At 38.9% G+C, this 16,647-nt stretch overlaps 1 protein-coding gene across 5 annotated transcripts in view; it reads right to left on the minus strand.

The window, feature by feature from the left end:
• The window catches only part of LOC141759841 (sodium channel protein type 2 subunit alpha-like), a 187,898-nt gene that overhangs the window by 86,503 nt on the left and 84,748 nt on the right, over positions 1–16,647 (minus strand). For all 5 annotated transcript variants that reach the window (XR_012592206.1, XM_074622275.1, XM_074622274.1 and 2 more), the window contains one exon: positions 1,005–1,146. Coding sequence is in view for 4 of the 5 variants with exons in the window: in XM_074622275.1 (XP_074478376.1) it covers positions 1,005–1,146 (142 nt within the window). In the remaining variant the exon portion in view is untranslated. The remainder of the gene's footprint in view (positions 1–1,004; positions 1,147–16,647) is intronic.

Here is a 16,647-nt window from a genome sequence, read left to right on the forward strand (position 1 = left end):
AAGACGGAATTACAACATTATTTACCGTTTAAATTATGGAGGATGGTACCTGCTAAAATCAAAAAATAAATGAGTAAATTAATAAATGACTCAATAAATATGTCAATAAATGCAGCAAAAATATTATTAAAAATAAATATAGCCATTAATGAATGGATAAAATGTGACATAAATTGATATATCTGTTTTAATTTGCTTCTTTATTTATTTAGCTGTGTATTAATTAAGTATGTATTTAGTCTTCTGTTTAATTTTCCCTTTTAATTATTTATGTATTTATTTTTATTCATTTTAATTTATCCATTTGGGCATTTACTTTTCATTTATTCATTTATTTTTGCATTTATATTTTATTGATTTTATCTTTGGACCCCTCATTTGCATAATGAGGCAGACATGCATAAAAAAATGTAAAAAGAAACGTGTAAAGAAAAGAATACAGAAAACGTTTGGGTGAATAAATAAGGGATAAAATGCAAAGAGAAAATTGTGCAAAAATGAATAAATAAATTCAGAAAAACATTTATAAATACACATATTTCAAAATAAATATAAAATAAATTAAAAAATAAATATATGCATAAATACACACATTTAAAAATAAATATAAAACAATTAAAAAAATAAATACAAATAAATACATGAATAAATACACACATTTAGAAATAAATGAAAAATGAATGCAAAAATAAATAAATAAAAAATAAATTAATAAATAATTAAAAAAGATTAATAAAAATAAATACATGAATAAATAAATAGGACAATTAAACATAAAAGCAAATAAATAAGGAAATGAATACAAAGATAAATAAATAAAGAAGCAAATTAAAACAGAAATATCAGTTTATGTCACATTTTATCAATTCATTAATGGCTAAATTTACTTTGAATATTATTTTGCTGCATTTAATGACATATTTATTTATTTATCAAGTCATTTATTTATTTGAAACTACTTCAAATGTTGAGACCAAACGTCCGTCGTCTCGTATAAACGTTACCTGGTGGTAGAGGTTTTCCCAGTAGTCTTGTGTCATCAGGCGAAACAAGGAGAGGAAGGCCCAGCCGAAGCTGTCGAAGCTGGTGTAGCCGTAGTTGGGGTTCCTTCCCGCCTTCAGACAGTCAAACCCATCTGGGCACTTCCTGCAACACAAACACAAACACAAACACACCAGGTCTTATATAACGTGACCAGAATCTGAAAGGACGTCATCCCCCATCATGACCAGCGTTAGAGCTCCACGGGGTTGTGTGAGTTCATACAGGCACATCCAATCACTTTACTTCTGTGATTAGAACTGTTCTACACTGTAACACTACATGGTGCACGTGTATTTTTAGATTGTGGTATTTGTGCTTGTACTTATAAAAAATAAAAATAAAAACAACAAATAACTCTATAAATAAATAAGCCCTTAAATGTACTAAAAATAATATTAAAAATAAATGTAGGCATTCATTAATTTATAAAATGTGACATAAATTTGCATTTTTTTTGTTTTAATTTGCTTCCTTATTTACCTTTGTATTAATTCCACTATATATACTCTTCTATTTAAGTTTCCATTTTATTAATTAATTCATTAATTTATTAATTAAATTATTAGTTAATTAATTGATATGTTCATTTATTTATTTATTTATTTATCTTTGCATTATTTTAAATTAATTATTTTATTTTATTTATTCATTACTAAATTTTATGTATTGATTTATTTACTTATGCATTCATTTGCATTTCCCTCCCTATTTATGCCCCCAAACTTATTTATAATAAATAAATAAATAGATGGATCAATAAATGAATAAAAGGGAATTTTAACAGAAGAGTCTAGATAGGGGAATTAATACAAAGGTAAATAAAGAAGCAAATTAAAACAGAAATATCGATTTATGTCACATTTTATCAATTAATCAATGCCTACATTTACTTTTAATATTATTTTTTGTACATTTAATGGAATATTTATTTAATTATTGAGTCATTTGTTTATTTATTTATTCTTTTTTTGATTTTGGCAGCTTCCGTCCTCCATAGTAATCAGGAGGTGTGCGGTTATGTAACTACAACTACTGTTTTTCTTCGGTAGATGTAACACCACAGGTTTGTGCAGAAGGTGGGTGTAGGAACATTATGAGAGCCGAGACATTTCAATCATCCAGTTGAAAACATCCGTCCGTCCATCTCTCCCTGACACAGACACCGGCTCTGTTTCCTCATCGCTGTTTACGACTGAAGGCTTGCTATCGCCATGCGACCGGGACCCGCCCACGCGTGTCACCGCGGAGACGGAACAGATAACGCCGGGACAGCGTTCATCATAATTGATATTCCACATTCATATCCTATCACATTCATCGCACGCCCACGCAGTCACATCTGATCCGCTGGTCAGTGGAGGGAGGGAGGGAGGGAGGGAGGGAGGGAGCTGCGGTTTACATCTGCTGCTTTCTGCCCACAACATCTCTCAGAGACAGACAACCAACGTTAGGAGAAGACAACAGCCAGGAGGTCAAAGGTCAGAGGTTTATAGCAACCTGAAACTAATCCTTTGACCTGCAGATGACTGTATAAGATGACTGTATGACTGTATAACGCTGTATGACTGTATGTCTGTATGACTGTATGACTGTATGACTGTATGACTGTATGACTGTATAACGCTGTATGACTGTATGTCTGTATGACTGTATGACTGTATGACTGTATGACTGTATGACTGTATGTCTGTATGACTGTATGACTGTATGACTGTATAACGCTGTATGACTGTATGACTGTATGACTGTATGACTGTATGACTGTATGACTGTATGACTGTATGTCTGTATGTCTGTATGACTGTATGACTGTGTAACGCTGTATGACTGTATGACTGTATGACTGTATGTCTGTATGTCTGTATGACTGTATGACTGTGTAACGCTGTATGACTGTATGACTGTATGACTGTATGACCTTATAAGGAACGCTGGATTGTTCTAAACACATTTTTTCATAGTGACTCAAATTTGTATTTTAAATTTCAGAACAGAACAAAAATAATTTTCCAATTCCAGATGTGGAAGAAGTTTCAGATCAAAGAGTTTAGAAGCAAAGAGGAGAAACTCTGGTGCTTTTTTTGACAACAGCTGCCGCCATTTTGGACTGAAAACGCCAATGTGTCTGTCGTCATGGATTTATAAAGAGACGTCTGTAAATCAGAGGATCAGTTATTTTGAGGTAAATCAACTTCCTCGTCAACTTATGCTCTATTATGTCTCAACAACTTATGAGACATAACAGAGCATGGGGATGACCATCGTATACTTCTATCATCGTGTTATAATCCTTTATACACTTTCACACATGTTTATTTCTGATGAATGACTAGAACAACTTGACACTCAGCGCTGAGCATTATCTCAGATTAATCTTCAGGTTCCAGCTTTCAGATGATGTTCACCACTTCTATGTGACATCTACTGTTGACCTGCTATCTCCCCCTAAAGACCCCCTGGACCCCCTAAAGAAGACGGTCTATCGTGGGTCTCAGAGGGTTAAAATTGATTTAACTGATTTAATTTGATGTGCAGATTTGAGCGAAACAGGCTTCAGTGGGAGATGTATGTAAAGTCCAGAACACAAAGTAAACTTTCCAGCCACAGCGGCGACCAAAGAAACAAGTGTTGAACCTCTAGCCCGTGTGGAGTGAGTGGAGGAGTTATGATGCACGAAGAAGAAGAAGAAGGGTGACCTTAACAGAACCACGAACACACAGCAGCAGCGTGAACAAACCTCTGGTTGAACAAAGCTCTGAGTCACAGAAGGAGCCTCATGCTGAGTCACAGAAAAGGTTGCCCGCTGTGCAGACGCTATCTGGGGATTCAAACCGACAACCATGCAGTCGCGAGCACCACTGTGGTGACCCCGCCACGGCTGGCACCGCCAACGCCAACGCCGCCGCCGCTCTCACTGCAGCAGCAGCTGGGATGCTTTTAAGCAGCGGCTCCCACTGTATTTATTATCACCTCTGCACCACATCTGGTGGGAGCTGCTAATTGGAATTTGCTTGCAAAGTTAATGCAATGAAAATTAAAAAAGATGCAGTATAAATATGGTTATAAAAAAATGCATAATAATCACCTGAGAGTGGTAGTTGTTCAGTAATTAATATTATAAAATGCATTTTGCAGATAATTTTACAGTTATTTTTATAAATAGGATATAATCTATTTCCATTGCTTGTTGTTATTATTTTAATTATGTATACCCAACACCAGGGGTCAACAACCTTTACTATCAAAAGAGACATTTTAGGCAAAAAACATCTGTCTGGAGCTGCAAAACATGTGATCATTGTGATGAAGGTAACTCAGTTTATAGTCTAAGTATATAGTATATAAGTCTAATGTAGTGAGGGACAAAGAGACAATGTACTACGGAGTATTAGGGCCACATTGAGGGAAAAAACATCTGAGATTTACACAATAAAGTCAGAATATTACGAGAAAAGAAGTCGTAATATTACGAAAATAAAGTCATAACTTTACGAGATAAAAGTCGTTATATTATGATAAAAAAGTCGTAACTTTACGAGAAGAAAGTCGTAATGTTACGAGAATAAAGTCATAACTTTACGAGAATTTGTTTTTTAATATTACGAGAAAAAAGTCGTAATATTACCAGAATAAAATTATAACTTAACAAGAAAAAAGTCATTATATTACGATAAAAAAGTCGTAACTTTACAAGAAAAAAGTCGGAATATTACGAGAATAAAGTCATAACTTAACGAGACAAAAGAAAATAACACTTAAAATTACTACTTTATAATATTATGACTTTATTCTGGAAATCTCAGATTTTTGTTTTTCTCGATGTGGCCCTAATAGTGCATCGTACCGTCGTGCCATAGACCTACAACAATGATCAATAAAATGAAAATGTAAACACTAAACAGTTATTCATTTCCATGTTTAAAGATCCACAGGGAGTCACTGGAGCGGAGCTGAAGAGACGCAGGTTGCTGACCTCTGGACTACACTTTCATTCATGCATCACATGTCATCTGTTCTTTGAACCTCCCTTTAATTGACCCTAAATATATATTTCTTTTCCTTTATGTCGCCATGTATGCATAATATACTATATATATATGTTGTGTATATTCGTATAAAGAGCAGCTCTGGCACAAGCTTGTCCTTGAAGTTCCATCTTATCTCACAGCGAATAACAAAAGCCTTTTTAATACAATACAACACAAAAGCAGCTTCTGAGTATGAATCTGCCGTCACAAAGCTCGGGGAGTTGACCTTTGAAGCGTTTAAACTGGAGCAGTCAATTTCATGCCATTTAAATCTGCAACTAACTAACAGAATTTGTATTATGAAACCAGCGACCAACTGAAAGGAGAAGAAAAACATGTTCCCAGCTTGTGTCACTGCAAAAAGCAATCAGGCTGCAAAATGGCACAGCAGGTGATGTTAATGTTACAGCAACATGCAAAGTCTTATTATTACCAAACGGCTGCTCGTATACAGGAACTACTGCGGTAAACGCACAGCCCAGAAAACAACCAATAAGATCAAATCATAAAGCTGCACTGCTTCTCCAAACATTACGGTAACAACAACAATCAATCAATAATTCTAATTAGGGCTTTTAATCGATTAAAATACTTAATCACACATTTCTTATGTGTTCAAAATGTACCTTAAAGGGAGATTTATCAACATGGGAGAGGACAAATATGCTGCTTTATGCAAATGTATGTATATATTTATTATTGTAAATCAATTAACACAAATCAATAACAGATATTGATCCAGAAACCCTCACAGGTACTGCATTTAGCATAAACAATATGCTCCCATCATAACATGGCAAACTGCAGCCCAACAGGCAACAACAGCTGTCAGTGTGTCAGTGTGCTGACTTGACTATGACTTGCCCCAAACTGCATGTGATGATCATAAAGTGGGCATGTCTGTAAAGGGGAGACTCGTGGGTACCCATAGAACCCATTTACATTCACTGATCTGGAGGTCAGAGGTCAAGGGATCCCTTTGAAAATGGACATGACAGTTTTTCCTCGCCAAATTTTAGCGCAACTTCGTAGCGTTATTTAACCTCCTTCATGACAAGCTAGTATGACATGGTTGGTAGCGATGGATTAATTTTTTTTTTTAGTTTCATATGATACCAGTATCTTCACTCTAGTTTCAAAATGAAGCCCGCTACAACCTAAAAATCACAAGTTGCTTTAATGCGTAAAAGAAATTAGTGGCGTTAAAATGAATTTTAATGCAATAAAACATTCACTGCACCACTTATCCAAACATTACGGTAACAACAATCAATTTTAATCACATTATAAATATTTCAAACAGCAAATTAAGCACTGCTGGCCCATTAGCCAATGACAACATGCTAAATGTGTAGCTAATAATAATACCTGCATTACAGTAAGAGCACCTGATGTCAATCAGTTCAGTTTACAGTAACAGAGAATCAGATATCCAACGTTCAATCTGCTCATCTGATCATTACGGTATTGGTTTTACTTCAGCACAAAATGCATTAAATCAATTTAAAGTGGCAGTAGGCAGTATATATTTTTGGCATCATTGGGCAAAAATCCCATAATAACCTGTATCACCAGTATCGGACTTTTCTTCTGACTTTTTTTCTGACAATTTTCTGACTTTTTTTCGGAAATTGTTTTGACAATTCTCTGAATTTTTTCTGACTTTTTTTCTTAAATTGTTTTCGGACATTTTCAGATATTTTTCTGACTTTTTTTGACAATTTTCTTAAATTTTTCTGATAAAAAACCCTCACACATTCACATATCTGGAGGTCAGAGGTCAAAGGACCCCTTTGAAAATGGACATGACAGTCTTTCCAATAGAAAAATGCCAGAGGGCTTCTTATCCAGCCATTGTTGTAGTGTCATGCAAATGTGTAATAAGATAATAAAAAGCTGAGTAGCTTCTTGTCCGAACATTACGGTACCAGCAATCAATGCTAACACAGTTCTAAACTAACTGGCAGCTGATTGAAGCTTCATGCAGTTATGTAATGTGATAACTGAATCTAACGGAGCTGCTGATACAAACATTACAGAAACAACAATCAATGCTAACTGAATTAAAAACAAGTGTGCACCGTCGATGACGGTAAATATTACGGTAACGGCAGCAGGTATTATAAACATTACAGTAATAAGGAGACACTGATAACACCGGGGATGAAGTCATCACACACACACACACACAAATGACGAACCAGTCGTCATGTTGATGCCAGTCAGACTGACACCACTGCGTCTCACACACACACACACACTAACATCCACCCGTCTCGTGGCGAGTGAGTCAACATGGCGGCATGTGAGTGGTTGTGAAGTGTGTATGATGGGTCGACTGAGTGTGTGTGTGTGTGTGTTTGAGGGGCTTGAGGACATAAAGAGAGTGTGTGTGAGAGGTTTTGGAGTGTGTAGCAGGTGTGTGTGTGAGGTGTCAGCCAGCAGTTATCTCTCACACACACCTCTGTCTATGTTAATGGAGGGACGCCACTTCAGACCCCCCCCACTCTCACTAAAGGGGGGCCCCTCGGCTCGCCACTTACACACCGACATCACACACAAAACACCTGTCAGACCACTGGCACGGCGTGGCGACACTAAGATTTCATTTTCAGAATATAACTACGACGGAAAACTACTTCAAAAGATATTCAAAATACTGCTTCAAATACGTGATTATAGAAACAGACCCTCTGCACATACACCAATTAGTTTGATTACAAGTGTACCAGGCATCCACCGCCCTTTTTTATTACTCTTTATTTATTTATTTATTTATTATATTTTTTATATTTTTTATATTTTTTATATTTTAAAATGTTTTTACATTATTATTTATTTTATTTTATTATTACTTCCTTCTTTCTTTCTGTTGGTAAGGCAACACACTCTTCTGTGAACTGTAAGTTTGTATTATATGACAACTTGTTTATTACAATTATAATTGTTATACTTTGTCAGTATTTGTCATTACATGCATCGTGTCCTTTCAAAATAAACTTCCGTTTTCACAGGAAGTTAGGTTTAGCCAACACAACACACCTAGGCCCCGTATACACGTGTATAGATATTAAAAACCTGATATTTCCCTCTACGTTTTGGCCTCTCGTCACGCAAACGGAGTTTTGGGTCACAAAAACGGATATTTTTGAAATCGTCTACTAAGGTGCAGATTTTTATTTTATATCAGTGTGGACGTGTATGACGGAGCGTTGGAAACGATGACGTTCTCTCCACAATTAACGGAAGTGCCCATCGTTAATTTGTGTAACGACCGTGCGCCAGAAACAATAACAAAGACGGCGGACTACCGGCTAGTTTATGTTTTGTTGGCACTGCTCGGACTAATTACTACTTTACTTTACTTATTTCATTCAAACTGATTGATAGATTGATGTTGTTATTGTTGCCGTAATGTTTGGATGAGCTGTGCGGTGAGGTGGAATGTTTTATTGCATTGAAATTAAAGCTGTCAAAGTTAACGTGATAATAACGCGTTAACGCAAATCTGTTTTAACGCCACTAATTTCTTTAACGCATGAACGCAACTTGCAATTTTTTAGGTTGTAGTGTGCTCAGTTTTAAAGCTAGAGTGAAGATACTGGTATCATATGAAACTATAAAACCTGATGAATCCATCGGTACCAACCATGTCATACTAGCTAGTCATGAAGGAGGATAAATAACGCTACGAAGTTGCGCTAAATTTTGGCGAGGAAAAACTGTCATGGCCATTTTCAAAGGGGTCCCTTGACCTCTGACCTCCAGATCAGTGAATGTAAATGGGTTCTATGGGTACCCACGAGTCTCCCCTTTACAGACATGCCCACTTTATGATCATCACATGCAGTTTGGGGCAAGTCATAGTCAAGTCAGCACACTGACACACTGACAGCTGTTGTTGCCTGTTGGGCTGCAGTTTGACATGTTATGATTGGAGCATATTGTTTTATGCTAAATGCAGTACCTGTGAGGGTTTCTGGATCAATATCTGTCATTGATTTGTGTTGTTCATTGATTTACAATAATAAATATATACATATATTTGCATAAAGCAGCATATTTGTCCACTCCCATGTTGATAAGAGTATTATATACTTGACTAATCTCACTTTAAGGTTCATTTAGAACTGATAAAAAATGTGCGATTAATCTGCGATTAGACAGCCCTGGGTTTCAACTTTGACGTAAAAGAGACAGACAGACAGACAGACAGACAGACGGACAGACAGACAGACACATTCATTCAAAGACAAACAAACATGCTGGGGCTATTCTGGGAGATATCCTGGGGATTTCTGTGTGTATTCACTTCATGTTCCCCTGCCATTCAGTTCTGTTCCCGATGACCTCCTGCACACACACACACACACACACACGCACACACGCACACACGCACACACACACACACACACACACACACACACACACACACACACCTCTAATTATAACACTCAGGTAAACTCGAGTCCGGGAGGAAGAGAGTACTTAGCATTGCTATAGCAACCGTATCCCAGTGCTGGTTGCCGGGGGAGATTGTTTTGTGCCATCTCTGTTGGGAGACGGGAGGACCGTGTGTGTGTGTGTGTGTGTGTGTGTGTGTGTGTGTGTGTGTGTGTGTGTGTGTGTGTGCGTGTGTGTGTGTGTGAACTTTCCATGTTACTCACCACACCTTATCGAGACTCGACTGAACAAACTGAAGGTTTGAATCAGCCTCTGAGTTTCAACAGTCGGAGTAATATTCATTACATATATATATATAAATGTATAATGTATTTAATCATCTATTGGTGATGTGGGATGTGCATCACATGGTCACGTCATCAAACATCAGAATACAACCTTCGACCTTTGCTGCGTGTTCTCCTCATCACCCTGCTTTGATCCACCGATATACTTGAACACACAAGAAAGTAATTCATTGTAATCTATTCTGATCTGATCTGATTTGATTTGATCTGATTTGATTTGATTTGATTTGATCTGATCTGATCTGATCTGATCTAATCTAATCTAATCTAATCTAATCTGATCTGATCTGATCTAATCTAATCTAATATGATCTAATCTAATCCTGTGTAATCTTGTCTACACCAATCCAATCTTGACTAATACAATTTTGGCAAATTTTATCGAATCTAATTCTATATACCGTATTCTAATCTAATCCAAAATAATCAAATTTTATATACCCTATTCTAATCTAATCTAAAATGATCTAATTTTATAAACCATATTCTATTCTAATCCAAAATAATCTAATCTAAATGTATATACCATATTCTAATCTAATCCAAAAAAAAATCGAATCTAATTAATTGTATATATTGCAGTCTAACTTGTTCATTCTAATTGTATCTAATTTTTTTCTAATCTTGTAGAATCCAATGTCGTCTGTCTAGTCTCCTAATCTAATCTAAATTAAATTAAATTAAATTAAATTTGATCTTATTTTAGTGGAAGAAGCAGGTTTTGGTGTCTTCTATGATGGAGTTATATGAATAAATTAAAAGTCTAATGTGTGCGTCAACATGCTAACGTTAGCATTCAGCCCAAAGCCGTTGAAGTAACCTCATGTGTGAAACACCTGGGTCACCTGGAGTGAGAGACCTGGGTCACCTGGAGTGAGAGACCTGGGTCACCTGGAGTGAGAGACCTGACCTTAGTGAAACACCTGGGTCACCTGGAGTGAGAGACCTGGGTCACCTGGAGTGAGAGACCTGGTCTGAGTGAAACAGTGGGCAGTGTCGGACCAGTCACATGTTGTGAGTCTATCTTTAGGTTGAGTACATATCCGATATAGACCTGACCACCAGAGCACGTACAACCTTTAACATTCAGCTCATCAACATCACACGCAGCCAAAAGAATGGAAGTCAGAGGTCAGAGGTCGCCGTTCACGCTCGGCCAGAGGAATCAGAGCTCGGGTCAACCTACTCCAAGTCGACTACATTAACTTAAGGTCAGCGTGGCGCTCTCGGTGTTTCCATGAGACGGGAGGAGAACATCCCTCTGGCTTTGATTCTGTTTTAATGTCTCATCAGTGACACAGCAGCTCCTGAAATAGCAGCTCAACTATGGAGGCGGGTCGCCGTGCCGTTAGCATCGCAGCACAGAGCCGGCTGGCTGCGAACCAACGCTTTGATCGCAGCCGAGCACTAACTCTCTCTGTGTGTGTGTGTGTGTGTGTGTGTGTGTGCGGCACTTTGATCACCACATTTGGTCACATTAATAACAGAGTCGTCTCCAACGTGTTATCATTAGAGCATCTAAACCATCCTGATTACCGAGCACTTATAAGGACACACACACACACACACACACACACACACACACACAAACACACACACACACACACACAAACTGATGAATGTTCACACCAGCATGATCCCGATAGAAAAACATTCCTGTTCATAGTCGACAAACACGAACCACCAACCACGAACCACCAACCACCAACCACGAACCACGAACCACCAACCACCGGAGAACAACGTGGGCTTCAACAGTCTTCTGGTCTGAACCCCCCGACTGCTTATATATATAAACCAACTTTACAGAGTCAAGGCAAAAATGTCTCTTTTTGTTATGTTGCTTATTTAGTCACTGACATTTAATGTCATACAGAGGTATTTAAGATGTGAAAGGGTAATATACACTCACCGGCCACTTTATTAGGCACACCTGTTCAATTGCTTGTTAACACAAATAGCTAATCAGCCAATCACATGGCAGCAACTCAATGCATTACGTCATCTAGACGTGGTGAAGACGACTTGCTGAAGTTCAAACCGAGCATCAGAATGGGGAAGAAAGGGGATTTAAGTGACTTTGAACGTGGCATGGTTGTTGGTGCCAGACGGGCTGGTCTGAGTATTAAACTGCTGATCTACTGGGATTTTCACGCACAACCATCTCTAGGGTTTACAGAGAATGGTCCCAACAAGAGAACATATCCAGTGAGCGGGGGTTGTGTGGACGGAAATGCCTTGTTGATGTCAGAGGTCAGAGGAGAATGGGCAGAGTGGTTGGAGATGATAGAAAGGCAACAGTAACTCAAATAACCACTCGTTACAACCAAGGTATGCAGAATACCATCTCTGAACGCACAACACGTCCAACCTTGAAGCAGATGAAGACCACCCGGTACTAGCAAGGTGTACCTAATAAAGTGGCCGGTGAGTGTATATATATATATATAATATCATGTCTGAGCCCTTCAGTGTGGGGTTTCTCAACATTAGAAAGCTTCTAGTGGAGAAAACAGGATAGAAACTGTTGGTGTAAATAAACAACATTCAGACAATGTGATATTAAAACTGTAGTCTGAAACCATGACGTATAAACTGGTCAAAATGAACCCATTGATAACCGGTGTTGGACCGAAACCAGTGCTGATGAAACTCTCAGGATATTAAAACGGCATGCAACACTACAGCTACATATAAAATATGATTTGCATCTAAACTATGAGAGAGCAAACTGTCCGCTGGAAACAACCCATCTGAGAGTGTTAGAACCAGCCGGAGAAGCCTCTTAGCCTGTGATGGATGAGCTAGAAAAGGTTTCGTTGGGGATAAAGAGATGTAAGGCCGTCCAGAAAAGGTTAAGTATTCTTTATTCCCTTTGGCTTTTCATTATAAAAAGTTAAATTGTGCCTGACGCAGACTAAAGAATCTCTCCTCAGCAACATTTAGACTCTGTGGCATGAAAAGCTGAAATAAATAGAACGCTGGCATTTTCCATAATGACACGTAGACCACTGCTGAGCCCTGAACGCAGCACAAAACCAAACACGGACTCTCCTGAAGCACAATGAGAACCATCAGAGACTAAACGGAAACAAAGAGCTGCTCAATTACAACAAATGTCCCTTCAGTTCTTCAGGTAGTTGAACTTTTCCACTGAAAATGTGACAAACCAATGAAATGTTCCATAACAGCGTTTATACCACACGATGCTAAGTGCCCCTTTTGACCTTTCACCTTTTCTTTAAGTTCTTTTTCCCCACAGTTTATACTGAACATCCAGCAGGTCCGTTTATTAGGGCTGTGAAAGCAAACCTGTTTTAACGCCACTCATTTCTTCAACGCAACTTGCGATTTGTAGATTGTAACGGCTCAGTTTTAAAGCTAGAGTGAAGATACTGGTATCATCTGAAACTAGAGAACCTGATGAATCCATCGGTACCAACCATGTCATACTGTAACCTGCAGCTCCGGAGCCACATGTGGTTCTTTAGCTCCTCTCCAGAGGCTCCCTGTGGATTTATGAAAAAATTAGTAGAAATGAATAACTGTTTTTTTGTTTACATTTTCATTTTAATATTACGTAATATTCCGACTTTATTCTCGTAATATTGTGACTTTATTCTGTAAATCTCAGATGTGTTTTCCCTCAATGTGGCCTTAATACTCCGTAGTACATTGTCTCTTTGGCCCTCACTGCATTAGACTTATATACTATATACTTAGACTATAAACTGTGTTACCTTCATCACAATGCTCAAATGTTTTGCGGCTCCAGACAGATTTTTTTTTGCCTAAACCGGTATGGTCATTTTCAAAGGGGTCCCTTGACCTCTGACCTCCAGATGTGTGAATGTAAATGTGTTCTCTGGGTACCCACGAGTCTCCCCTTTACAGACATGCCCACTTTATGACCTCCTCCTCGACACGCTAGCATGACATGGCTGGTACCGATGGATCTCTGAGGTTTTCTAGATGATGTGATGGAGGTCAGCTTCATGTCGAGCCCCTGTGTTGTTAAACATCCGTCGGTCTGAACGCTGTTTGCTCCCTGAGCAGCGGTTTCAGCGGAGAGCCTCGCTGCTCTACATGCATTTTAAAAGAGATGAGCAGCTTGACAACTGCTCTCGGCTGTTGTAAAATTCCCGTGAAAGGAGTTCTCGAGTGGCTCATTACTTAGCTATGTGTGCGTCGGCATGGGGAGAAGCCTCGTTGGCTTTGATTCAAAGACTTGTTGGCATTCCTGGAGAATAGCGCCGAGTGCTAAGTCATGTTCATTTCACCAGCTGCGTCCAAATGATTTATAGCGGGAGGATAATGTGACGCTACAGAAATAGAGCCTGAGGGGGCGTCGGGGACGGCGTCTCAGCGGGGACGGAGGAGACCACCGTGGACCGGAGACGTGGGTTTGAGATCAGCTCCGGGTCCGGCCTGTCAGTCCCACTGCCGATCAATATCCTCACTTCAGAGAAACTTCCCTCTGCTCTTCTTCTCTTTGTCTCTCCAGGAATACATCTCAGATCTCTTTTAACTTGTCTGTCTGTATTCATTCTGTCTCTTGTTGCTCTTTTCTTAGTTTCTGTCTCATTTGCCTTTTTATTTTCCATGTATTTACATTACTGAATTACAAAAAGCTGAACCACGCTTGAAAAAATCAATTATCTTTGGTTGAAAAGACATAATGTGATAAATTATAAAACTATCAAACACTTTATGATCTAACTGGCAGAATTAAATGTACTAGTTGCTCCGTTCTGCGACACAGAAGGTCTAAAAAACAACATGTTTTGGTGGCAATAACGTTGGATTGGCTAATGATTAGGTCTGGAACGATTTACCCATCTCCGGACACGATAAGTATTGGGATTTGATATCACGATTTTTGTTAACTTTAAAACTAGACCATGGGGAAAAAAGTTGAATCATGTGGAGTGTGTGGAGAGAAACAGCGTCGCTACGCCACGTTGCTACATTACGTCGTTACGTTACAACGACGTTGTTACGTTACAATGTTACGTCGTTACGCCACGTCGCTACATTACGTCGTTACGTTACAACGTTACATCGTTACGCCACGTCGCGTCAGTCAGTTAGGTCAGCTTGGTTCTCTATTGGCTATCGTTTTTTCCCATGTGACTGCGTTATCAGCTGTCTTCGGGGTTCCACAGACACAACAGGAAATCCCATCGGAAATATGTTTAATATTTGAAATCGCTGCATCCAGGATGGACTTCTGACCCGATCGGGGGATGTAAAAAACACTCTGAATATACCTCACACTAGAGGAACATCTGGAAAGATCATCTTTAGTTCCATCAATCAATCAGGACTTTGCTGATGATCGTCTGGAGGAATCAGGTCTAAGCTCAGCTGATTCTGGTGAAGTGTGGACCCGGCGTTAGTGAGAAAACACCAGTGTCCTTCCTGGGCTTCCTTACCAACCAGAGGTTGTTGTGTGTGTGCTCAGGTGTAAGTAAACAGTCCGGCTGGAGTGAGAGGTGATATCGAGGTAAATTATGGAGTCGGCATAAAAGATTAAACACGACAGAGTCCACCCCGGAGACCGCGGAGGAAGTGGTCTCAGAGAAAAATGAATATTTATTGACAAGTGGCTGTATTGACACGGAACGAGCTGACGCGTGGGAGCAGACTGTCGCTGCGAGTGTGATCTGATCGATATCGCCTCACGCCTCGACGAGCGATTCGACTGCTGAGGAGAGACTCGGACGGACGGGCGGAGGGACGGAGTGAGAGAAAGAAGTACAGAAAGAAATAGAGGAGATGTGTTCGTCTGAAGCGGAGAGGATGCTGCGTCACTCGACAGACGTCGCCTCACAATGCATTTATACGTTTATGTTAATATGATATATTTGCTTCATTTGAGTCTATGTGAAGGTAGAAGGAAGTTACCGCTTTTATTGTGGTAGTCTGAGTAACGTGACGTCATGGATACGACCTGCACCCTCACATGTTAAATCCAGCGTGGTAAACACTACACATCCAGTAAAGGATGGAAACACTTTGGGTTTCACACATTGACAGGAAAAGCAGAGCTAGATAGAGCAGAGCTAAAGCTGCATGCTAACTTCTAAAAACGGCCAAAATGTGTCCGAAAATAAGGCTGAAAAATTTCAGAAAAAAGCCAAAATATGTCAAAAAAAAATCAGAAATATGTCTGAAAAATTGACGGAGTATGTCCAAAATATGGCCCAAAAAAGTGTCCAAAGAAAGGTTGAAATATGTTCAAACAAAAGTCCGATATATGTCTGAAAAAAGGCTGATAAATGGCTGCAAAATATCCGAAAAAAGTGCGAAAAAGTCAGCAGGAAACGTTATCATATTGCGGTAACGTGGCGGTGGAGCCGGCCGTCGCTCTCGTCTCCGTGGTCAAACGGGCCAACGCTACGACTGTAGAGCACCCAGATACTGACATTTGTGTTCTCTGCATTGAAACGGCCCCGATGGAGCTGACCATGGAGGGATAAAGAGAACGGAGCTGACGGGAGAGCTAGAGACGGACTTGGAGAAGTTACAGGAAGTAGTAACTACGTCTGGTTTTCAAAATAAAGTGTTAACAAAGGGAACTGTATATACAAAATATATCTATGGAAATAAGATTGATGGATTATATTCACCAGAAGTATAAAACATTATAAATTAAAAAGAAAATACCACTAATCTGTGAGGGAAATCTTTGATCTTTGGGTTGCCGGATAAATAATGTAATAAATAACTCCTGACAATGACTCATCTATTTGACTTCAGGACGTCTCTGACTACATACATGCTGAAAATCAAACATTTTGACTGGATTCATTTAGAGATTT

This window comes from Sebastes fasciatus, chromosome 21 (genome assembly GCF_043250625.1).
Source record: "Sebastes fasciatus isolate fSebFas1 chromosome 21, fSebFas1.pri, whole genome shotgun sequence".
NCBI classification, from domain to species: domain Eukaryota; kingdom Metazoa; phylum Chordata; class Actinopteri; order Perciformes; family Sebastidae; genus Sebastes; species Sebastes fasciatus.